The sequence below is a fragment of the Pristis pectinata genome, chromosome 11 (genome assembly GCF_009764475.1).
Source record: "Pristis pectinata isolate sPriPec2 chromosome 11, sPriPec2.1.pri, whole genome shotgun sequence".
In the NCBI taxonomy this organism is placed as follows: domain Eukaryota; kingdom Metazoa; phylum Chordata; class Chondrichthyes; order Rhinopristiformes; family Pristidae; genus Pristis; species Pristis pectinata.
In genome coordinates this window covers 4,753,937-4,779,531 of record NC_067415.1, presented here as the reverse complement: position 1 = coordinate 4,779,531, position 25,595 = coordinate 4,753,937, and the positions used below count along the sequence as shown (strand labels likewise).

Sequence of the window (25,595 nt, the reverse complement as noted above, 5' to 3'; positions counted from 1 at the left end):
GAGGAAGGGTAATAGGCAGACGGAGGGGGGCAGAGTGGAAATAGCGACAGAGGCTGGGAGGTAGAAGGGAAGCCGACAAAAGGCAGAGGATGGAATCGCCTTTGATTCCATGCTCTACCTTCCTTTCCCGTCAGATTCCATCTGCAGCCCTTTGTTGCCTTCACCTCCCACCCCTTCACCTCTTTATACTGGCTACCTCCCCTCATCTTTCAATCCATATGATGACCCGAGACATCAACTGTCCATTTTCCTCCACAGATGCTGCCTGACCCGCTGAGTTCCTCCAGCATCTTGTTTGTTGCTCCAGATTCCAGCATCTGCAGTCTCGTGTCTCAATGTAGCTATTTAATATTGATTTACTAATTTTAGGACACCCTCCTAAAATTGATAATCTTCCCAGTAATCCTGCTTACTGAAATTATTAACCAGCAAACAGTTACAATGATTGACTTATGTGAACTACTTTGGTAATATCTGGCATTCAACTTCCCCCTTAATTATTTGTGTGCTTAATAGTTTAGTTTGTGCTGCCAAACCATGATTTGTGGCAGTATCCAAATGTGATTACTGGCAATGGATTACTTCATTTCTTGTGTAATTTTACGTGGATCCTGGTGGGAGGTTGGTGGTATAAATGCTCATGTAAAATGAACTAGTTGATGCAAGACAGATGGACGGGCTAAATTCATTCCTCAGACAGCACTTGTTAGTTAAGGTGATGGGCTAAATATTTATCTGGTGCTCTTGGTTAACTTTCTGTGATATATCCAATAGTTCTTGTACGGATAAGAAAGCAGGGAAGTGGAAACAGGAGTAGTAGATGGTATGGTAACAGACCAAAATGGTAGAGAACAAAACAGTCAATTAACAGACGGAGGTCAAGACTAGACTTCACTGTCATCCCAAAGGGAACACCTTTAAACCTCCAGAAGTTAAGGTTGAGACAAATGTGTAGGGAGAGGCAAGGTCACATGTGGTCCCCACACAGTAAAGGAATCTGGTAAAAATCCATACTCAGCACACATGGATTTTGTAGTCAAACTCAATGCTAGAGAAGGAATATTGGCAAGAACTGGCAACTCCCACAGTCCAAAGGAGTACAGGACTTAACAGTCAATTGGAGCAACAAGTCATATGCATCCTGTGAACCAGACTAGCAGAATCAAATATGCTGCTTCAAATAAAGGCCACATAACAAAGACAGCAAAGAAATTTACTTCATAGACAAGGCTTCAACATTGTGAAGTGAGATTGAATTTTGTTTTGCCCTGTTCAGAACTCAGTTCCAAGGTGAAGGATGCAGATTTCCTACAGCACGCATGGCTTCCAAATCATCAGCACCAAAGTAGATTGTATGCAGCCTGGCCTCTGATCAGATACGAACAAATTGCACCCGTTTCTAATTGTGTTTATGCACATCTTTATTCTCATTGTCTTGTATAATTTCTGAACAATTTATGTATAATTTATGTTCTGCGTTGTCCGAATCCAAGTGCCTGAGATGCTGCTGCAAGCAAGTTTCCATTGTACCTGTAGATCACCACAGTTGTTTATATGACATTTAACTTAACTGGAGATGAAATGAAATTGAACATTTTTGTTCAGCTTTTCCCTCACCCAATCCACTACTCTACAGAAAAAAGTACTCAGAATTGATTTCAAAAGATTCCTTCTACAAGAATTCATTGTCTTTCCACAAAAAAAAGCTACTAGTCTGAAAGGATATAACTGTTGGCACTTGGCACACCAAGAAAAATAAATGCCAGTCCCAGTTCCTTTATTTATATTGGATTAATTACATTTTTCTAATTACAGCAATATTACTGCACTTTTTAAAATCTCATGACAAGTAGTATTACAAAAGATCAATGGCCTGGTTAGTATCTTCCAGCAAATTACCAATACAACATTTATCATGCATGGGAAAACCAAGGACAGGCAGAAATTTAAAATAAATCAGAAGGAGCTTTACAGAAGTGTTTACCTTTTTGCTATACACCCTTTCCTTTCTTCATTCATAGACGAGTCCTCCACTTGTAAGCAACGTCGTTTACTCGCGAACACTTTTTCTAGAGGGTCACAAAAGGAACCTATATTTCAGTTTTTATTTATAATGAACTCAGTCAGAAGATTAGAAAAAGGCTGGCTTCTGTTTAAATCGATTCATATCTTGCCTAGTTACAATAATTAGTAAAAGTTTCTCAGTGGAAAATTAGTAACTGTTTCTGCCCCAAGAATCTTGCCCAATATCTTTCAGCCTCCATGCCAACTTCAGGTTAAATGCAGTCACTCACTGTTTATGTATATGTAATTTCCTCAGTATTTCAAGCATGGATTGCAATTTGTCATGTGTGACAGGATGGAATTATTTTCCAAGTTGAAATTTAAAAAAAATAAAAGACATTCATGTAATTGGTTTCAAGTAACCGTAATAAACTAAGGAAGTTAGTTAACAGCACTGATAAAATGAGAGGCCAACATGCCATTTCTCTTCCAAAGGGTCATACTTGTAATTAAATAAGAGTAAGCAATTCTCAAATCTTCATCCAAAAAGAGCTTGAGGGACTAATCAAGTGTATACCAAACACAGCATGGCAAATGCTAACAGAAACTGTAAGTAGATAACATTTTATGTTTAAGTTTTATTGAGGAAATTACCTCTGATTTACTTTCTTGATAAACTACACAGCAGAACATAATTACATGCTTAATGTTTTTATGACAAAATGCAATGGAAATACTGCAGGATCGACAGGGAAATGGGTCCCAGGCCAAAAGTGGACTGTTTACCGCTTGGGTTAAAAGCAGGTCACTTCACAAAGGAAAATAAAAATTAAAAAATATTCATTAGACCCATGCTTGGGGACAGGAAAGGAAATCAAACCATATTTCCTTTCCTAGTCATTACTTCCAGGAAATGTGGCATAACGTAGGACAGAATTCTATTGGCTTGGCAACTCACCAATACTAAGATGAAGGTCAGCACTGCGTGTCGTGGATCACCAATAGTTACTTGATGACACCTGCAGTACCACTTTCATCAGATTAGAGACCGAGTGGAGGCTAACTGCTATAACCACTTTCTCCTCTTCAACCACAATGACAAGAGTTCAATAACATTTCAAGATTTGATAGAAAAGCTGATAAAATTCAACATTCTCCCCACGCCCCCCCCCCGCCCCCCAAAACAGAGGTTCTCAAGTTCTCCATGTACAAACTCACTGTTGAATTTTACAGTTCCACTCCAGCCTGCAGAGTCTCAGTGAGGAATTTTCTCACCCACATAGATGCCCTCTTATCCTGAGAATCTGGTTCAAATCATTCCGACCCTTGCCAGCAGTTCCATCTGAAACTGCCAGCTTCAGCAGCCAAAATTAAATCAGGCCCCCTATTTCCAAGCACAGTGAAACAGCAAAGCTCAGGTCAGAGGGATTTGGAAGATTGAATATGTCAGTTCAGTCTGTCAGTGGAAACTAGGGTTGACCTACTACAGGATCCAAGTCCCAAACTATTTCACTGGCATTTGTAGGACTTTGGTTGGGTGACAAGGAAGGTAAATTACCTTTCAAACCTTCGAGTTTAAATGTTAATTATTTCCAAATTATTTTTAGTATATTTAACATTTTTTTGTTTTAATTAGTTGCTTCAAATTTAATTAGATTTGGCTCTGAACATAAAGGATTTCTTGCCATACCACCATTGTGGGTTTCACCAGAAGTTCCACAAAGTAGGCAGAAACCAGAGGTCAGACTAACATTTACATGTGGTCACTTAAAGTGGTATGCCTCAAGAACACAGGAGGAAATTAAGAGCAAGGAGGCCACTCTTTTGCCCAATTTTAAACTGTCAGACATTATTGACAAGTCAATTTAATTGAATGGCAGACCATACACAAGGGGCAAAATGGCTTACCTCTACTTATGTTCTTTTCTCTCAAGACGTGATCTGAATCAACAGGGCTAAGTATCAGTGTCATCTCTGGCTCATCCTATCCTTCGCACTATTTCCATTTATAACCCACAAGTGCCATAGTAATGAGAAGTACGGACTGAACTTGGGACCATCTGGGCTTGATGGCCTTGCACCTCATCTTAAAAAAAAAGACTTTCAGCACATCGTTAGCATCAAGACTACCAAGTACTTGCTTGCTTTTGCAGACACACTAAGCAGCTGGCACCTTGTCAATAGTTATCCATTTCCTCTATTTTGCAGGAAAACATAGATGTGTCCCTGAAGAAACTTCACTTGCTCAGAACTCAAATTTATGAGCCAGTGCTGCCAAAATGGGATTTCTTATTCCCTATACAGTGATAGAATGAAGTCATCCAGGGCAAAACAAATTGCAACCATTGGCAACATCAGACAACATCTGCAGATTACACGAACTCTGCTGCCAACAAGTGCCCTTCAACACTCAGGATTCATTGCACTGTTCATGCATTAAGAATATACACAGATTTTTCTAGGATAGCAAGCATGCAAAACCTTCCATCATCTCTGGCTTTAATCAAAAGGGGTGACCACGTCTTCATCACAGCAGCTTACTAAGTATTTCACAGAGGGAGAACCAACACTGCTCTGGTCTCAGTGCTGCTCCTCATAAAGATTAAGATTCAAGTTGTGCCTGCAAGTATAATGGACTTCTCTTTCATCTACTCAAAGTGCCATACAAGTTTACTTACCAAGATAATGTCGTTGCTCGGTACTGAATACTGAGGTGGCAAGCAATCTCTCCTCCTACAATTTCCGCCTCTACATTAATTCAACCTGTTCTCACTTAGAGTTCACTGCCCTGTTGTCCTTTCTCAATCTTGCCCTCCAAGCAAATTCCCTGGCCAGATTCATGATCAGCCCTGATTCTGCCATTCCATGCGACCTTGCTGTGTTCATGGCCTCAATCAAACAGTAGGGTATCCCTGATTGGTGGGCAGGCACGGTAGTGTAGCGGTTAGCGTAACGCTATTACAGCGCCAGCAACCCTGGTTCAATTCCGGCCGCTGTCTGTAAGGAGTTTGTATGTTCTCCCCGTGTCTGCGTGGGTTTCCTCTGGGTGCTCCAGTTTCCTCCCACATTCCAAAGATGTACGGGTTAGGAAGTTGTGGGCATGCTATATTGGCGCCGGAAGTGTGGCGACACTTGCGAGCTGCCCCCAGAACACTATGCAAAAAGATGTATTTCACCGTGTTTCAATGTACTTGTGACTAATAAAGATATCTTGCCTATCTAGTATTGTTCTTCACCCACATCTCATTGCCCTTAATAAATCAACTTCCTGATTAAGGCAGGGTGTACAGAAACCTGAAGTCCCACACCACCAGGTTCAAGAACAGCTACTTCCCTTCAACCATTCGATTCTTGAACCAATTGGCACAACCCTAATCACTACAGTTTAGCAACGCTATGACCACTTTGCACTAAAATGGACTTTGTTTTTGTGTTCCTATTGTTCTTTCTTGTAAAATTGTGTAAAATTTATATTTAATTTATGTTTTTCTTGTGAATGCTGCTTATATGATGCTCTGTGCCTGTGATGCCACTGCAAGTTTCTCATTATACCTGTGCATACATGTTCTTGTGCACATGACAATAAACTCAACTTTGAAAACAACTGGAATAAGCTCTCATAATTCATTACATCTGCACCATCCAAGCATTACCCACAGCTCCTCATGATCACACTTCTGCAACTACTAATTTGCTCAACCAAATCCCTGCTTTGTCACATAAAAACCATTCTAACTGCTTCACCTGGTACAGCAAACATCCCGACTTCCTTATAACCCAGGATACAGATGTAAACAGATAGGGTGGGCAACTGGTTCGGTCGTTTCCCATCACATCTGGCTTGACCCCAAAGACCATTCAGGTCTTGCTCACATTTGCAAACACTGCTCACTATTCTACTATCCTAGAATGCAAAGATAATGGCAAACATAAATCCTTCCTGTAATCTCTAGCACCATCTCCAACAAGTCTGAACAGCACTGATTTTTTGCCAACCAAAAAGGACATTTGGTAAAATTTCGATTGCTTCCCTCCCTTCCCCTGTACTCCAGGCCATGTTTTTAATACTCCTGGCAGAACTAGCCCTAACATTCATGTCCTAGTGTGGGTTTCGTGGTTTTGTTTCGTGGCCTCTTGTTTGCTACAAATTAGTTCATGGACGTCCGGCAGCAGGAGATCCAATCTGGTGTGCAATGTGTGTTTGAACATTAATTCAGCAGGGGAGGCACCCGTTAGTTTGTTTGGGGTGATTCGGTAATGGAAGAGGAAACTGGTTAATTTTGTCATCAAATCACAGTTTGTTTATAAAGGCCTTGTTTCACCATTTGCGCTGCTCGCTCAGCCAGGCCATTTGAAGTTGCGTGATAAGGAGCCGTTGTCAGGTGCCCAATACCATTCTTCTCTACAAACTCCTTAAATTCTGCACTCATGAAAGCCAGGCCATTATCAGATACGATTATTTCTGGAATACTAAAATGCAGCAAAGACAGACTGTAGTTTAGTTATAGTAGTTGTTGAGGAACATGACGTACAGTTGGTAATGCCTCTACCCACTTTGCATGGGCATCCACAATAACCAGAAACAGGTGTCCCCAGAACAGTCCAAAATAGTCAATATGAATGTGCTTCCACGGGAAATCAGGGCAGGTCCACGTTTTAAAAGGGTGCCTTTAGTGATGCTTCTTGCACCTTCTGATAAATAGGGTAGATGCGCACCATATTCTCAATATCGGCGTCAATTTTCAGCCACCACAGAGCTTCTCAAAAGTGCTTCATTCTGACCACCCCAGGGTGAGCATCATGTAGATCGCGGAGTCTGCGCTTGCAGCCTTGAGGGGGAACCACTACTCATCTGCCCCATAATATGCGGCCATCCTGTAAGCTCAGTTCACGCTGGTGATTTGTAAATGGTTGAAATTCAGGTGAAGGGCTGGCAGGCTACCCAACCTGTAATGCTCTTTTTACCTGTGATAGAAGTGGATCACGGGCTGTCCACTGCCTAATGAGGCTATTTTCCAATGGCGTTTCATCTAGGCTTTGTAACAGGTGAACAACCTCTAACGGAGGGGTGCTGGATGCTGTGACCCAACAATTGGTAATCTGCTTAAGGTGTCGGCAACAACATTTTCATTTCCGGGAGTATACTTCATTGTGTAGGAGTAAGCAGATAAGGTCAATGCCCATCGATGCATTCTCAGTGATGACATTTGTTAGATACTTCGTGTCTCCCCCATTAAGCTTAGAAGAGGCTTATGATCTGTATGGATTTCAAGAAGCTGCCCAAATATGTACAGATGTAAGCGCTTGATGCCAAACATAATAGCTCGGGCTTCTCTGTCAAGCTGTGAATAATTTGTCTCTGCCTGAGACATTGCCCTCAAAGCGAAAGCAAGAGGGATCTCTGTTCCGCAAGGCATTTGACGCAGGAGGGCAGCCCCGACCCCATACGGTGAGGCATCACATTTCAGGACTACAGGTTTTTCACAATCATAATGCACCAACACGGAGGAAGAACTGAGGGAGGTTTTCATTTGTTCAAATGTCTGTTGCTCAATTCTTGACCATTCCAAGTGTTGGTCTTTCTGGAGTGGTCGGTATCAGTGCTTTAACACTGTAGCTGATTGATTTAAGAACTGGTTGTAATGCGTGACTAGTCCCAGGCATGAGCGTAACTGCATCACGTTTTGTGGATATCTTTATTTGTCACATGTACATTGAAACACACAGTGAAAGACATCTTTTGCGTAGAGTGTTCTGGGGGCAGCCCGCAAGTGTCACACACGTTTCTGGCGCCAACACAGCACGCCCACAACTTCCTAACCTGTACATCTTTGGAATGTGGGAGAAAACCGGAGCACCCAGAGGAAACCCACACAGACACGGGGAGAATGTACAAACTCCTTACAGACAGTGGCCACTGGCACTGTAAAGCGTTACACTAACTGCTACACTACTGTGCCTGCCTCTTTTAAGGCTTTGATTTTGTGCTCCTGCGGATGGAGACCCATTTTGTCAACTGAATTGGCCAAAAATATGCATTTCTCCTCCTTTAGGATAAAGCTGGCTTCCTCTAAACGGGAAAGTAATGTGTCTAGTGTCTCAAGATGATGGGACTCTGATGTACCGGTTACTAAAATATCATCAAGGTAAGCACAGACGTGAGGAATATCCTTCACTAAATTATCAAAGTTTTTGGATTATCTGGCAGAGTATCAAGGGATATGGGGAAAAGGCCAGGAATTGGGGCTAGATGGGAGAATAGTTTAGCTCATGGTGAAGTGGCGAAGCAGACTCGATGGGCCAAATGGCCTACTTCTGCTCCTTTGTCTTGTGAATATCCCAGGTGCAGAACCCACCCCAAATGGCAGCTGCTTGTACTGAAACAGACCTATGTATTGATTGTCATAACATCCCTAGAATTTTCACCCAGGGTGACCTGATTGTAGGTGTTTTTCAGGTCTAGTTTTGAGAACTGTTGGTCTCCCGACAGGGATGCCTACAAATCCTCAATCCGTGGCATTCAGTCTTGTTGCAGGGTTTGCAGTCAGTTTGTAGTCACCGCAGATGCGCACTGATCCATCAGACTTGAAGACGGGTACAATCGGAGCTGCCCACTGAGTTCTATCACCTCCGTTTTCTGTAGGCGGTCTAGTTCTTCTACCTTTGGGCCCACAGCATAAAGCACCGGGTGGGCCTTGTAAACTTGGGCTGGCAGTTCTCCTTAAATTTGAACACAGCCACCAGACTGTAGTATGGATCCGAAGCCTCAGCTCAGAATACACACTGGTGCTTTCGTAGTATTCAACGCAGGGCTTCCCAAGATATGATTGATGTAGGATAGCACCGATGGAATGTTTTTAATCCAGTTTCTACCCAGCAAATTAGGTCATTGGCCTCCCCGACAACGTGCACCGGTAAGTGGAACAGGTCTCCGTGGTGGACTTCTGCTGCGAATACGCCCCATACATTGACACTATCTCCGGCGTAGCTGCGAAACAATGAGCTTGGAGGTTGTAATCTTGGAATTCAGTGTAAAGATGATTCGCTTACCAAGGTGATGGCTGACCCGGTATCCAGCTCAAATTTCACAGGCTGGTTGTCCACTGTGAGCGTAACCAAGTACGGAGGCTGGTTCTGGTTGCCCGGTCATGGGTTTAGAAGATAGTGTCCGCTTCTTCGCAGCGGCCGTCTCCTTGCATGGAGTCAGTGGTCGAATTCTGTCACTTTCCTGTGGTAAGTTGCTTTACAAAGCACAGCTTTGAGGTGTCCTACCATCTGACAGAACCGGCAGATGGTCTTATGATGCTTGCAGCCAGAACATTGGACATTACTTTCACCACAGTGATGGTATCTCTGTGAAGGCTGACGTGATTTTGACTGGAAGCTGTGGGTCTGCAAATGCTGGAAAACATTGATGTTTTCGGAAGCGTGCTCCAGTACTGCCTGAATAAGTGGTGCTGGGGTTGGTTGAATCTGTGCAAGGCCTCTCTTGACTGCCTGCGATGAGAGTGGAGCATGCTTTGTTCCAAGACAAGTCATGCTTTTCGGACAGGAGGTTCTCACATGTCTTCTCATCATAAATTCTGATGATCAATGCTTGGATAAGCATTGCTTCTTCAAATTTGTTCTATTAGATGCCTTTGCGTTCCTGCACAGCCGGTTAACCTCGTGATGAAATCATCTATGTTCTCATTGGGGGTCTGTCGCAGCTGAGAGAACCTGAATCGTGCGATAAAGACATTGTCCTGCGTCCCCCAAACACCGTCTAAAGCCTCAAACACGCTGGCAAATTTGGCTTTGTTCTGCAAATGCAGAATGAAATATTTCTGCCCGAGTTCTCCCAAGTGCATGCGAAGCAGCTTCAGTCTGGTAGCTTCCTCCAGCTCCACTGTTGGTGTCAAAACTGGTAGAAGTTTGATGTAGTCCTGGAAGGTTTTCTTCCATCGTAGCCAGGTTTCTGGTGTTGGTTTTGCTATAGTTGCGGCTCAAAATGGATTGGGTGCTTGAAGTAGAGGCCATTCTTGTTTTGATCCTCGTCGTCAATTGTTACGTATGCATGTAGCAAGAACGACAACGATGTGGTAGAATAAACGCCTTTACTGATTCATATTAATCAAAATACAGACACTGAGCAAACTGCAATTGTAGATCCACGAGAAGGTCTGCGGAGGCCTAAAAGCGTGCGCGTCACAAGCCAAGTGAAGTTGTGCGCGTCAGAGGGCATTGTTGCTCCACCAAGCAATCGGCCGGCTAGCACGCACATGCGTATCAGCGTGCACATGCATACTACCACATTCTGCCGGGCGATTGACCAACCACCATACACACAGGTGCACACTCGCCGCATTCTCCATATGGTGCGTCCGTACAGTTGACTTTTGTCTCCGAGTCCTTGAGCACGTCCATGGCTTCCTAAATTTGTATCAAATCTTGCCTGAAACTTGGTGTTTAAATCTTTCAACTTGGGTTCTATCCCTGCCACAATAAAGGCACTGATCCAAGCCATAAGTACAACAATAATCTAACCTCTTTTCCCTTGCAAGCTTTAAGTCTCTAATATGGCTGCTCGAGCAAACACTTCCTTGCTTGGTTGGATGGTGCTTCATTGCCCTGGTCCCTTATCCATTCAATCACAGTCAGGCAGAACTCGATGTTTTCTCCTCCAACTGGCACAATGTGTCCCATTATCCTTAGCTCCTCTCATTTCTAATCTACATGCTACCCCTCATCACATTTGAAATGACCATTTTCTGTGTATACTTTGTCAAAATACTTGGAGACAAGAGAATTCAGACGCTGGACTCTGGAGCAACAAACAAAATGCTGGAGGAACTCAGCAGGTCAGACAGCATCTGTGGAGGTAAACAGACAGTTGACATTTTGGGTCAAGACCCTTCATCTGAACCAGTCCAGATGAAGGGTCTCAACCTGAAACACTGACTGTCCATTTCCCTCCACAGATGCTGCCTGACCTGCTGAGTTCCTCCAACATTTTTTTGCTCATCAAAACACTTGTCAAACCTCCTGTACAAAGGTGTGCAGAAATTTCCCCCAACAGGACACCAGGAAATCAGTAATTCAATAGTGCTCCCCAGCCTTCCTTCTGTTTGCCTGACCTATGTTTTGGGGCCCTTATTTGATTTGCACCATCTACATTCATACTTTTGACCTCGTGGGAACCATGGAGCTGCTTGAGGTTGCAAAAAGATTAGCAATGACTTACTCTGATGAGCGTGACTTTCAATTAATCAACTCCAGTAATGTTCCTACTGTTACGAGCCAGGTTGCTCCTTGGTGAATATCCCTTTAAGGCACCTGGACAGTAGTGTGGTAGTGTGTGTGTGGCGTTATCTAAGGACTGCAAGACTATAACTGGAGCGTACTGGCTATTGCAGAGAGAGCCAGAGACTGACTGCCAGTCTCTGGATCTATAGATGAAGAACAATAGCTGTGACTGTCACTATACAATCCATGTATGGATTGTTGGAGCAATCTGTGGAGTCCCCTTTGTCGTTAACCTGTACTGGAAAGCAGGTATAATCTGTGGGCGGCCACATATCGAATGCCCTCGGTGTGGTAGATACTTCGGAACAAAGCAATGGAGATAATCGTGATTGAGGTGTCGTATGGGTTCCATCGTGGAACGTGTGGATTTCCTAAAATTCTCTCTACATTCTCTCTACAATCTACTGTGGTTTTCAAAAGCCTTTGCTCATCGATCTACCTTATGACTTGCTGAACTGAACTTTGAGAACTATTCCTAGACTTGAGGTTTGGGAATTTGCCACACACACACTTCGAGTTTATTTTTGGGGTCAATGTTTAATATCTAACATTTTTATTTCTCTTATTATTACAAGTAGTTATTAATAGCTTCTAACACTTACACATGGCTCGTTGTGTCTCTATTGTTGCTGATACGTAACACTACACACAACTAAGAACCAAACACCAACATGCAAGCAATGTGGTTTTCAGAAGTATGCTGTGCCTATTCAATAGATGTGTGCCCTCCATAATCAGCCAAGTTGAAATTAATTAGATTAGTTAAGTTTGTCATATGCACTAGGGTGCAATGAAATTCCTTGTTCACATGAAGCCCACAGAGTAAACAGTATACATGGCAATAATAAATACAGTGACAAGCGCAAAACAGCAGAATGGTGTAAAGATTGCAGTGCAATGTGAAATAGTGCAAAATGAAATGCTAAAGTGACAATAACAGAATTAACAGAGGTAGAATTAAGGGTTTGAGAACATGACAGCAGCACTGGGAAGAGATGTGAAAGAGATGAGTGGTTCAGAAGTCTGATAGCAGTGGGGAAGCAACTGTTCGAGTCAAGAAGCCCAGGCTTTCAAGCTCCTGTACCTTTCCCCAGAAGGTAGGAGAGAGAAAAGGGAATGGCCAGGATGGCAGGCATCACTGACGATACCACCAGCTTCCTGAAGCAATGCCATTCTCTGGTAGTTTGGCTGAAGATGATGCACATCATGCACAACTTAAACTCCCAGTTTACACTGAACAGTTACCATCCATTTATCCTTCATAAAACAAATAACTGAATGAAAATGTTCACCACACCAAATGCAAGACATCAAGCACAAGCCAAGTAATAAGTGTCAAATAGATGCCACGTATAGATTCATACCAATGACTGCAAAGTAAAGGAATCAGAATGCTGGAACTTGGTCTTTAATGCAGCACTTTGCCTGCCAAATCTCTCATTGCCATTGTTCAGTAGAATCATTAGATTACACTCTCAGTACTCCCCAGTACTTGGCACACGTATGAAATTGAAGTCAACCCATTCATAAAGTCATAGAAAGATACAGCGCAGAAACAGGCACTTCAGCCAACAAGGTCCATGTTGACCATCAACTACCCTAATCCAATTTTTTTTTTTAAAACCTCCCCACATTCTCATCAAATCCCCCCCCAGATTCTACCAATCACTTATACACTAGGGACAGTTTAATGACCAACCCACACATCTTTGGCATGTGGGAAGAACCTGGAGTACCCCGGGGAAATTTGTGGTAACAGGCAGAATGTGCAAACTCCACACAGACAGCACCTGAGGTCAGGATTGAACCCAGGTCACTGGAGCTGTGAGGTAGCAGTTCTGCTAGCTATACCACTCTGCCATCCCAAATTCAATGTTCAAGTACCAAAAAGTATCCAAATTACTTCATCAGAAATAGAAATGGGAAATGCTCAGAACTCTTGAAAGGTCATCTACCCAAAATGTTAACTCTGTTCCTTGCCCCAGGTGCTGCCTGAGGTATTTACAACATTCGTTGCTTTTAGATTTCCAGCAATGTGTAGTTTTGCTTTTTGATTGCTTCTCCCCAGAACCCAACACACCCTACATTCCACAAGAAACCTTTATACAGATCAACACAGGGGATTTACTGCAAAGGGAAATGATATGAACATGTCTCAAGTGAAGACACATTTATCTAACAAGCTGTATCATGCATTAGCTTAATCTTTTGTTCAATATCAGCTCAACATCTGTCCAATATGTCAAGAACACCACAAAGAACTGATCTATGGACTTGATTTTAAGTACAAAATGTAAGGTATACATTTGTCAATTAAAACTTATTTAATATTTCTGGTTTTTATAATACTGGTGTTTAATTTCACATGTTCTTTCTGTAGTGATTTACTTTAAGCGGGCCTTACTGGATCAATAGAGGTGTACAGACTATCTGCTGACAGGAACAAAATGACACTACTTCCACACCCTTTATCCCAAAGGATTTTCTCACCATTTATGACCCACCCCTTAAGGAGTTCAATTTCAGATTTCCCTACTCGATCTAAACCAAGAATTTTCCACATTAACAGAGCAGCAATTCTAAAAATTGAAGTTACCTGTAGACAGTTCCAACAGGTAGCAGCACAAGCATGGTTTATTTTCCAATTCTGTTTTAGGATCTGAATTCAATTATTCAGATGGAACTATGAGAATTTTGGCAGTTTGCCGTTGAACAAGTTCTCAACATGCCACGAGAATACAGTCACCGGATAGAAAGAGATTTGGACTTTTTTTTAAAAATGCAGTTATTGGAGATAAGCAGAAAGGAACCAGAAAAATACAATATCAGCTAGCCTTGGGCAACACTGGAGCCAAGTAGAAACATCTTCCCTTTAAGACCGTGGCTAACTTGAACAAAAGTCTGTGGATCTGATTTCAAGGTGGTGATGCAACAACTCCCATCCTTCCAGCTTGCATTTCAACAAAGTGGAAAAATTCACGCAACAACTTTTCACTCCATTAAATACAGCTCCTTTCGTGCAGGAGAAAAAAATACAGGTTGTAAATCTACTGATGACTCAGGTCACAGAGCATTCAGAGCAAACCCATCCTATAAATAGTGAGCCTCATGCAACGTGGATCTTCTCCTCCACAACCACCCCCCCCCCCCAACCAAAGAGATAAATCTTCTAACAAGAAACTTCTACTTATTCACAATTCATTATTCATTCTCAGATTTTACCTTGTAGTAGGACCGAGTTTTTACATTTGATCTCCTATCATGTACAAATTGAGTAAATGCTGGCGAGTTCTCACAACATTACTAAGGGGCTTAGATGTTGCCCAATTTTAATAGTGACAAAGCATTAATGAGTATATCCTTTAAGTAATCAAATTATTGTAAAGTTAATTTGATTACTTAAAAGATATATCCATCAATGCCATGAACAGGGACAGAAGCTACAAAGGGATAAAGATTGGTTAAGTGAATGGGTGGCAGAAAAGAAACAGCAGGGAAAGGCTATGGATTACATGTCCAGAAAGAGATAGAAATCAGTGTGCAAATATTCTTAATTTTGATTAAAAACCTTGAAGGATTTTGCAAAATTTGTGCAGAATTACTCAGATTAAAAAGGCAAAGCCCATGATGGATGCACTGAAAATGAAACTAAGTGTATGCCTTTTTCATTTGTGATTTCTTACAATTCAATGATGAACTGATCAAAGCAGGCAACAAAGTACAAGCAGAAGTTAACCGAAGAGGAAACATTCCCATACATCCATAACCCGGAATGAATAATAGCTATTTTGCTTGGTTCCCAAAGTCTGGTGCATCAATAACAATCTATTGTGACATAAATTGAACCTGTATTCTTGTCACCACCTGGTGAAAATACTTCAACTGTTATCATTAGAACATTAATATTTTTATTATGAGCATCAAACTGCATGCTATTCTTGGCTGGGTGCAAGGATTACACATGTTCAAGGACCTAGTGAAAAGCCCAGAAATACAGAAGCGAAGTCACATGCCTTGGAAAATATGAATCTCTCAGTTTGTCCCTACATTGGCAATAAGAAGGATTAAAATAAAGCTTGAAAATTTAGTCAGGGTCAAAGTGATCCAAGAAAATTAAACAAACTGAAAGTCAATACTCAGTGTTGGGCAAATTTTAATTTTTACAATTACATTGCTAAGCTTTAAAATACAATAATTTACTTACTTTAAAGATATATCCATCAATACTTTTGGGCAGGCACAGTAGTGTAGCGGTTAGCGTAATGCTATTACAGTGCCAGCGACCCAGGTTCAATTCCGGCCACTGTCTGTAAGGACTTTGTACATTCTGCGTGGGCTTCCTCCGGGTGCTCCGGTTTCCTCCCACATTCCAAAGACGTACAGGTTAGGAAGTTGTGGACATGCTATGTTAGCGCTGGAAGCGTGGTGACACTTGTGGGTTGCCCCCAGAACACTCTACGTAAAAGATGCATTTCACTGTGTGTTTTGATGTACGTGTGACTAATAAAGATTTCTTAATATCTTTGAACAAGGACAGAAGATACAAACAGATGAAAGACAAGTGAATGGGCATAGATGTGGCAAATGAAGTATAATATAGGAAAATACAGAATTGCACATATAAGCAGGAAAGAAATGGTGTAAAAAACACATGAATGATAAAATAAAGAATAGGGGGCTATGTGAGAGGGAAGGGTTAGATAGATCTTAGAGCAGGATAAAATGTCGGCACAACATTGTGGGCCAAAGGGCCTGCACTGTGCTGTAGCATTCTATGTTCTATGAAAGTAATTCTGTACAAAAATGCAAAAATAAAAAATTCCTTCAACTACCCCCAGATTTTACCATGTGCCTACATAATGGGACAATTTACAGCAGTCAATTATCCTACCAACTCACACCTTTAGGGTGTGGTAGGAAATAAACACCCGGGGTAACCCACAAAGTCACAGGGGAGTGTGCAAGCTCGACGCAGACAGCACTGGAGGTCAGGTTTGAACCTTGCTCCCTGGAGCTCTGAGGCAGCAACTCTACCAGCTGCGCCACTATGCCAAGATAGATCCAAATCCATCAAAAGCTAGTATTTTAATCAACTCTAGGGTATTACAATTATAATATGCAACCATGGACTAAGGCCCAGTTGAAGTGTTCAAAACAGAAATAGGGTGCTCAAAACAAAAGATTTTCAGCTTAGAGACTCAAGAATCTGGAATCTGCAGCAAATGGAGGAACTCAGTGGGTCGAGTCGCTTCTGCAGGAGGAAAGGAATTGTCAATGCAGGATTTCAACAATAAAACATTGACAGTTCCTTTCCACCCACAGATGCTGCTTGACCCGTTGAGTTCCTCCAGCAGATTGTTTGTTGCATTGTAGCTTACAGTGTTTGAAAGACATCAGCAGCTCCCCTTTCCCTAGGAAATCAGTTTATAAAATCACAACCTACAAGTACAGCAACTTTCATAGTTATTTGTTCAACTTCCCCAGTAGTACAGTTTGAAATGGGTAACAAACTTGTCCATTTAACAGAATCCTTCACCTCTCCCCAATGTGAAATACATGTTTTTCTAGAAAAACAATCTTTCCATTTTGCAGCACTATTTGAGATGCTGGCTGAATGCACTTCCAAGTCAGGGCTGACTTAACCAATTCAACACTATCTCATGGAAACAAAACATCTGGAGGTCATCAATGCAATTAAACTGTTTGAAGGACGAAGGTGAGCAGAAACCAAATTGGTTAGACTGAAAGACAGGATTTAGATGTTACTTTCTCAGATTGTTTCTTCTGTAGAAAGGCAGGGACATGTTTAATGAACTGGTGAGTTCTCAAGAGACAGCAATTACAGATGCGTCTATTTCTGGAAAAGAACTTTCTGGTCATGTCTGGCGGTCGAAGGTTTATTTTCCTGAAGGCTAGTTACATTAGCTTTTTTTTTGCATGTTTCTGTCACTGTATTTGGACATTCCTATGGTTTGAAAAGAAAACTGGTATGCAGGATCACAATGTGGTATTTTATACTGCAGGAATGAAACCAACCAACTTGGTTAGCTCACTTTCTGAACACGAGATTAACTGGCACTGCATTAACAACCACTTTATTAAAAGGGTACTTGCGTGGTCCAATCCTCACTTTCTAAAGGACTTTGATGGGAATTTAATGTGAACTAAGAATTAAACAGAGGGGGCAAGGACAAGATGCTCTGCTGTAGGGGAAAGGATAGAGGATAGCAAGTTCTGAATGTCTTACTGCACGTACTAATGCCACAAATCTGATGAACTACTTGGACACGGGCAACATGGGTTCTGAACATGATTAGCAAGGTTCAATCAGCTGAAGTTATAACAAACCTTCACTGCGCTGTCAATTTAACAAGGACAAAAAGTACTCCAGTTTCCACCTATATCACAAATGTGTGCTGGTAGATTAACTGGCTACAGTAAATTGCCCCTAGTGTGTAGATGAGAGGTAGAATCTGGGGTGGGGTGTAAAGTAAGTGGGATTAGTGTAAATGGATGTTCAATGGTAGTAACCCGTTTCAGGAGTCTGGTGCTGGGCACGTGAACTGCCCAATGGAGTCGGAGTATAATTAGAGACGTGAGCCCGAGACATTGGTTTGCTTATCCTGCCAGTAAAATTGAAGATCTTGAAGACAATGTTGAGTTTCTCTAGAGACTGAGAAGCCTGCTGTAATTAACCCAAGTCTCAGAGAATACAGGAGGGCAGGAAGTAAAGCTGCCCAGTAAACGAGGTTTTGTGCCAGGTTTGAAGTCTTGATCTTCAAACACCCTTTTCCTTACATATCCAAAGGTTGTAGAGACACACCAAAAATTATGTTCCATTTCATTGTCACCAGTAATTCCTTGGAATTTAACACGATGTGTGAGAGCTTATAGTATATTTCATTGACCACGTTGGTGGTACCATGGTGAATGCACTTCATCAAATGAAAGGCACGGGGAGGGGAGAAGAAGAGGAAGGAGAGGTGATTACCTAAGGACATCAAAGTAAGTAGAAGCAGGAGAATACTATATGGTCCGTCAAAAATGTTCCACCATTCAATAAGGTCATAACTCATTTCCAGTTTCCTGCCCAACTCCTCATGAATCATACATCTTTAACTTGGCATTGAGTATATTCAATGGTTCAGCAATGGGGAATTTCAATCATTCACAACCAGAAAAGAAAATCTTCAATGGGTACCTGCTTATTCTGAAACAAGCTCTAGATTCCCTCATGAGAGCAAACATCCTCTGATAATCTATCCCGTCAGCCCCCCTCAGAGTCTTAAATATCACTAAGGCAACTTCTCATTTCTCTGAAATCAAAGTAGTATAGGACTTAAGTCCAGAGTATACTTTCTCCTTGTTTAGTGTTGGTTACATATCACCAAGAAAAAGGCAGCACCTCACAGGAGGTGGATTTTAGATTCACGATAGAAAGATCAAGGAATAAAAACCTATGTTACTTTCAATTTATTCATGAGCCTTGGGGGCAAGGCAGAACAGTAGTTGTGTGACTGGACTAGTAACCCAGCAATCAGTTATTATAGTAATCCTAAACCTAGAAGTTCAAATCCCATCCTTGCTTTTAGAGAAGTTTAATTTATCTACAAATCTAAATTTTAAATAGCATTAAAGTGATTTCTAATTTTTTTTAAAGAAAGTATAGTTCATTAAAGCCTTTTAAAAGGAAGAAAATCTATGATAGTCAAAAAAAACTGCAGATGCTGGAAATCTGACAAAAACAGAAAATGCTGGAAATACTCAGCCAGTCGAGCCACATCTGTGGGAAGAGTAACACTTAACATTTCAGGTCGAAGACTATTCTTGGCATCTGGGAAGGAGAACTGACTAGAGACAAAACATACAAATATAGTTGTCCCTTGTATGCCCCCTGAATTGGCCCATCAATCCAAGATACAATTATAGATGGGGAACAAATGCTGGTGTTAAGCCAACACTCACATCCCACAAATTAAAAATGCAAAGCTTCCCAGTGAACCATTGTTTCTTTAGGATTCAAACAGCAGCCCAATATACCAAAAGCTGTACGAGGACATGAAGCAACTTTCCATCACTGGATGTAAGCTACTGTTAAATTGACGCTTCTTGGCATTGAAATCTCTACCAATGTCCAGGACTCTACTCAACTGGGATAAGAGAAATCAAAACTGGTCTCTATTGCTTTTAAGTCAATTGTCTAGTATTTTCACCATATCTCAACTGAGATAGGCAATTCGACTAAAGAACGAGTTCTCTATTGTATGGATTTCAGGATTTGCATTCTAAAATTATCTTTCCCTTTTTATGTGCTGCAGTGATCAATAATTCTCTCAACAGGATTGTGCAAATTGTTACAATGACTTCAGGAGCATTTGCAGAATAAGTTGTTCATATTCACCCTCCCCAGTTCTTGCAGCTTCTTTATAGTTTCATCATTTATCAGAGAACACTGATACAAGTGTGTTACAGGTATACACAGCAGTCCTGAACTGGAATTGTTCCAACTACAGTAATTCTATCTAATTCACCTCCTCCCTAATCCATTTGTTATTCTGCAGCACACTGACAAAACCAATTTCCTTTCTTCCTCAGGGCGATTTTATCATACTTTTGACAACGAAGAGCTGACATCAGAAACTAAACTGATGACAGCAAAGTGCCTTTTCAGAGACAAAGAAAACCGGATAAATAATGAAATTCCTCAAAAAAAACAAAGACAGAGGAATTGTACACAGTTGTTTCCCCTTATCCTGTTGAAATCAAGACCGAGCAGTCTTCTACCCCGATGCATGCGTATCAGGATCTTAAAACTTCGCAATTTCTTTTGGATACCATTACCCCTTAAAAACATAAGCTAAGGGGTCACAAAATCATGGTTTCAATTTAGTTCATTTTCTTCAAATTTGGTCATTACAGCCCTCAAGATTTTTTTAAAAAAGAAACTAAAACCCAGCTGCACAATTACCAGAAATGTTTTATAAAGCCAATTACAAGGTGTAAATGTCAATGGCTGCAACTAACACACATAAGTAATACCCTGGGCTGGTTTGTGAGAATTAATGATCTCAATTACATTTTAATTCAACTCTTGTGTTATGAATTTCACCAATTTTAACTAAATATATCCCAGCAATATCTAAATTAATAGCAACTAGTCACACCAAGGGATTAGATTCCTACCCAATTTGAGAAAATGTGGGATTTCCGACAATTTTCATCTTCAATTACCTAATTCTCCATGAAAATAGTTTTGTACCAACCAGCTATGGATAGACTGTCTTGGCCCATTCCAACTTGCACATTTCTCTAATATGTGCTTGACACAGCTGAGAATGAGTGATAACACTAGAGACAAATTTCTCCAGATGCTATGCACAAAAAAATTAAATTAATTTAAATCATCAAGGCACCAAATCTCGACGGGAAAATGCAAATACCCAAGGAACAATTTACTGACATCTGGGAGGAACAGTTCAAAAGTATTTTTAATTTTATTAGATATTTAAAATATTACTGTTTTAGCTATGAATCACATAAAAATTGATCTACCAATCCTCGCGACAACACGAGAAGACCTTAAATTGGATACACTTTTAAGAAAAAAGAATTCAGAGGCCACATTTCTCCCGTTAATCAATTAAACTCACAAAAGTAGACTTGCTCTCATGTTTAGTACTATCTGCTCAGACTATAGCTATTATTTTTTGCCCAAAAATTTAACAGGAGTGTCTGATCTTCTGTATACGATTAAAATAGAATTGACCCTATAAAAGGGCCTCAAAGGCTTCCTTTGTCTTCATCTGACCCACATCAAAACTACAGGAATTGTAATTTTGCCAATATCCAAATCAAAAACAAAAAGAATCCAGGTATTTATGTAAAATATATACTCACCTTTGTCCTGAAATGCAAGCAGCTCCTTTTGCAACATTTCCAGCTCTCGCCCCAGCGCTTTCTCCTGTCTCTCGAGTTCATTCCGAAGCACTAAGATCTTCAGCTGTAAACGCTCCCGTTCCTTTTTCTAACAGGAAGAGAACAGTGAAACTCTTACTTCCATCAATCACTACTTTAGTTTATCAAAACTTGAATGCAGATGGCCAGGAGAGAAATTACATTTGGAGACCACAGTCCTTGGACTGTGTAACCAATGATGCAACTTCTGGGTGCTCCAGCACTGTCTCTGACACCAAATGTGCCAATTTCTGAGCAAGAATTCACAAGGATAGATTTCAGTTTCCCCCACTGGTATAGATTAGAACACTCGAGGTTTTAAAGAAATTCTTCAGGTTCCTTTACCTATGGTGGACTGTTTAGGAGCAGCACTGACAAAAGCATACGATCAGGTTGAGGACCTACCTCAAACAGGGCAACGCACCACCCCCACCCTGTGCAACTTTTTACACAAAGCTATCGAAGAATCAGGCAACCAAACACAACTCTGAAGTCAAAGTTCTCCTCTTACGGAAGAGCAGCAAATAATTGGTTCAAATCTAAAAACAACTTCTAGTGACAAATAGAAGACATCACCCAAGAGCTTCCACGCGAGATCTCCCTATCCCACATTCCAACTTCAGCAAGAGTGTCAGAGTCTGTAGAAATGGATAAATCTTGGTTCCCCGGGGATGTGGTTGGGCAACACAGTCAATTCTGGGGAAAAGTAGGGAGGAAGGAAAAACTTCTAATACGCTACAGCATCTTTCATATCCTCAGTTCATCCCAAAGTATTCTACAGCCAATAAAGTACTTTTGAATTGCACTCACTGTTGCAGGAAATACATTGAAACATTTTTGTGCACCAAATCCCACAACAACAATGCAGAGTGACCAGATAATTTGTTTTTTGTGTGCCTTTGAGATAACCTATGACAGCATTACTTAATTAGATGTCATCAGATGAGATATTGAAGATGAAGTCAGATAGTACTGGCATGACCAGCTTTTCTTGCTTAGTTCTCTTTCCAATTGCGTTGCTACTGTTAGGAGCCTATAAACCTTGTTATTCCTCATCTGTTACCCCTCCGCCCCCACACCCCAGCCATTATATTTCCTTTTTGCTTTCTATAGCGTAGCGGTTGTTGCGTTTGCCTCACACAGGGAAGGTCCCCCTTTCGATTCTGAGCAAGAGTCCGGTTTGCACATGAACAGGCAGGGATTAGGAGGGATATGGAGCATGTGCAGACAGATAAGATTAGTTTTGAATGACTTCATGGTCAGTGCAGACATGGTGGGCCCAAGGGCCTGTTCCTGTACTGCTCCATGTTCTGTTCTTGTATAGGATCATTACTCACCAGTACCCTTTATTATTTAACGTAGCACTGTTTTTCTCTTTAGCCTGCCCTTCCTAAGCATCAAGTGCCCTGGAATATTTAATTTTAAATTATCATGACACAATTATGGCTATTAGATCAAACCCATTTCTCTATTTGTGCTATTATTTTGTCTGTTTTGAGGAATACTTCACACCAGATAAAGACCTATAATTTTAACTTTTCACCACTTTAACTGTTTATTGATGCACAATTATTTCAAACAATAATCTCTTCCCATCTCACTGCTTATTACTCAAATTGTGACTTTGTTCTATGCCCTTAATCTTTCCTTGTAAATTTTAAACTTAATCCTACTAAAGATTGGTTTAGATGAGGAAAAAGTCCCAATTACAGCCAGGGGCATCCGATTCATCAGGACACTAGTCTCAGCCCATCCCAATAAAATGAACATTCACAGAACCATGCATATGAATGTCTGCATTATTCAAATGTTGATTTGTTCACAGCAAGTAGAAATTCAGAGATTCTTGCACCTTTTGATCTTGAAATTGTCCTTGGGAAGGCAATGATGATGTTTTATTATTAAGAAAACATGAAATACGATGGGAATCCTTATGCTAGCTTTCTTTGCTCCATGCATGTGTGCAGCAGATGATCAAAGCAGTTAATGGAAGACTGTTGTTCCAGGGGGATTGGAATATTAGAAGTGAAATCCTACTGTAACTATACAAGGTACAAGCAAGACCACAAGAGTATTGCAAACAGTTCTGGTTGCCTTATTTAGAGGGGCAGTTCAGAGAAGAGTCACAGAGGACACAAGAGACACCAGTTTAAAAAAAAGTGTGCAGTGTGCACGTGTGAGAGATTGTCCAGAGTCACAGAAACAGGCCCTTCAGCCCAGCTGGTCCATGCCAACTGTTGCCCAGTGGACTAGTTCCATCTGCCCGCGTTTGGCCCATAGCCCTCTCAACCTCTCCTATCCATGTACTTATCTAGATGGTTTTTAAATGTTGGTAATGTGCCTGTCTCAACCACCATCTCTGGCAGCTCATTCCAAACACGCGCCACCCTTCGCATGAAGCAGCTGCCCCTGATGTCCCTTTTAAATTTCTCACTTTCTGATCTGAAACCTATGCCCTCTTACTTTTAGTGCTCCCTCCCTGGGAAACAGACTGTGCTTTCACCCTGTCTTTGCCTCTCGTGATCTTGTATACCTCTATCAGGTCACCCAGTCTCCTATGTTCCAAGGAATAAAGTCCTAGTCTACACAACCTCTCCTTGTGACTCAGGTCCCCAAGTCCAGGGAACATCCTGGTAAATTTTTTCTGCACTCTTTCTAGTTTAATAACATCTTTCCTACAACAGGGTGACCAAAACTGTACACAATCATGATCCTGGCAATGAAGGGATTGTCTTATGAGGAAAGGTTGAAAGGTTATGAGGAGAGGGTAGGAAAGTGGACAGAAAGCTGGATCAGCCATGATCTCATTGAATGATAGAGCAGACTCAATGGGTTGAATAACTTAGTGCTGCTCCTATTCACGGTCTTACAATGTTGACCAAGAGTATAGAAAAAGGTTATAAGAAGTGCAGTAGTTGAACACATGGTTACTGCTGAAGATGAAGGTGAAGGCCAATTTTAGAAGAGGAGAAAGGTGCAAAAACATTAGATGGAAGCAAAAGGATTTGGACCAAATTCTAAATACCGAAGAGAAAAAGGGTAGAGGTAGAAATTCCATGAACATTTACTTGAAGCAGGCACAGAACAGTGCAAAACTGCAGCATTTAAATAAAACATGATAAATTGCCACCCAATCATTTTCCTTGTCAAAAAGTTGAAGCCTCAAAAAAGCCTTTTTAGAACTAAATTTGCAATTGTCCATGCTGCAAAAACTTCTCCCTTCAAGTGAATTTGTCTACACAAGATGCACAATACCTTTGTAGAATATGTTTTAAAGACAAAATGGAAATTCCAGTGAATAACTTGCTCATTATCACTAAGTACCTTCATTCTAGATCATACTTTAAGGCACGGCATAATTTCACATCACTGTTCATCACTTCTTACCACTGAGGTGCTACAAACTATCTGCAGTAATTTTTTCAAAAAAGTGGTCTCCGAATTTGACACCAGAGTCATGTTTTCACAGATGTCTACATTTAACCAAAAATAGTAAATGGTCAGGAAAACAGAATGAGGGGTTGAAAATTGCTGCAGTTCTGAACAACTGCAGCTGTAACCTCAGCTGGAGAGGACACCATAGATTTATACATTTGGATAGAAAGCTGTTAGATGAATAGCCATGACGTAATCAACCATGTCATTTTGGGGCAATGCGTCTTTTAAGTTAGTGGCCTCAGATAGAATTTAGTAGTCTTAAAGATCTGCAGATTAAATTGGGTGTTAACACATTGGGAAGATGTATCATGGAAAATGACGGACGTCTTTCAGCACAGATGTGACATCTACAAACAGCATCTTGAAATAACACTGGTAGTGGAAACTTTTACACAGTCAAGTAAATTAGTTCACCAAAAGAAAACACACATCTTTGCACTGACTTTTCACAAAATGTGCCTACTACACAACCAAATTGATTCAAATCTGAGTAATTTTAAATTAGCATCAATTTTGCCTTCAAGGCAACGTTTCATAGTGTTGGGAATTAGAATTACTTGGCCTTAGTGATCCAGTATCAATAGTGAGGAATCCTAGGCTCTCTACATCACAGGGTCTAAGAGCTGAATAAAGTTCTTTGTCTATAATATGCTCCACCCTTAGACTCGTGCCAAGGTTGGCAGGGTAGAGAAGATGCAAAACCATCCAATTTAAAGCAATATGGTTTAGTGTTTAACCATAATCTATTTTATCATCCTATATTTCCATACTATTAGCTATCGCTTTTAACTATCAGCACATCACTCTCATTGCTTAAAGTCATCAACTCTTAACATAAATTTATCAAGTTTGAATTTAAATAGAATTGAAATGCCTCCTGCACTATCGCACATCATTTGCTCAAAGCAAACTTC

The 25,595-nt window shown here is 41.0% G+C and overlaps 1 protein-coding gene across 2 annotated transcripts in view; it reads right to left on the bottom strand.

Annotated features, from left to right (window-relative positions):
- Positions 1–25,595, bottom strand: part of uvrag (UV radiation resistance associated gene) — a 271,436-nt gene that overhangs the window by 153,533 nt on the left and 92,308 nt on the right. For both annotated transcript variants that reach the window (XM_052025683.1, XM_052025684.1), the window contains 2 exons: positions 21,187–21,313; positions 1,985–2,069 (listed from right to left, as the gene is read on the bottom strand). In XM_052025683.1, the coding sequence (XP_051881643.1) occupies positions 1,985–2,069; positions 21,187–21,313 (212 nt within the window). The remainder of the gene's footprint in view (positions 1–1,984; positions 2,070–21,186; positions 21,314–25,595) is intronic.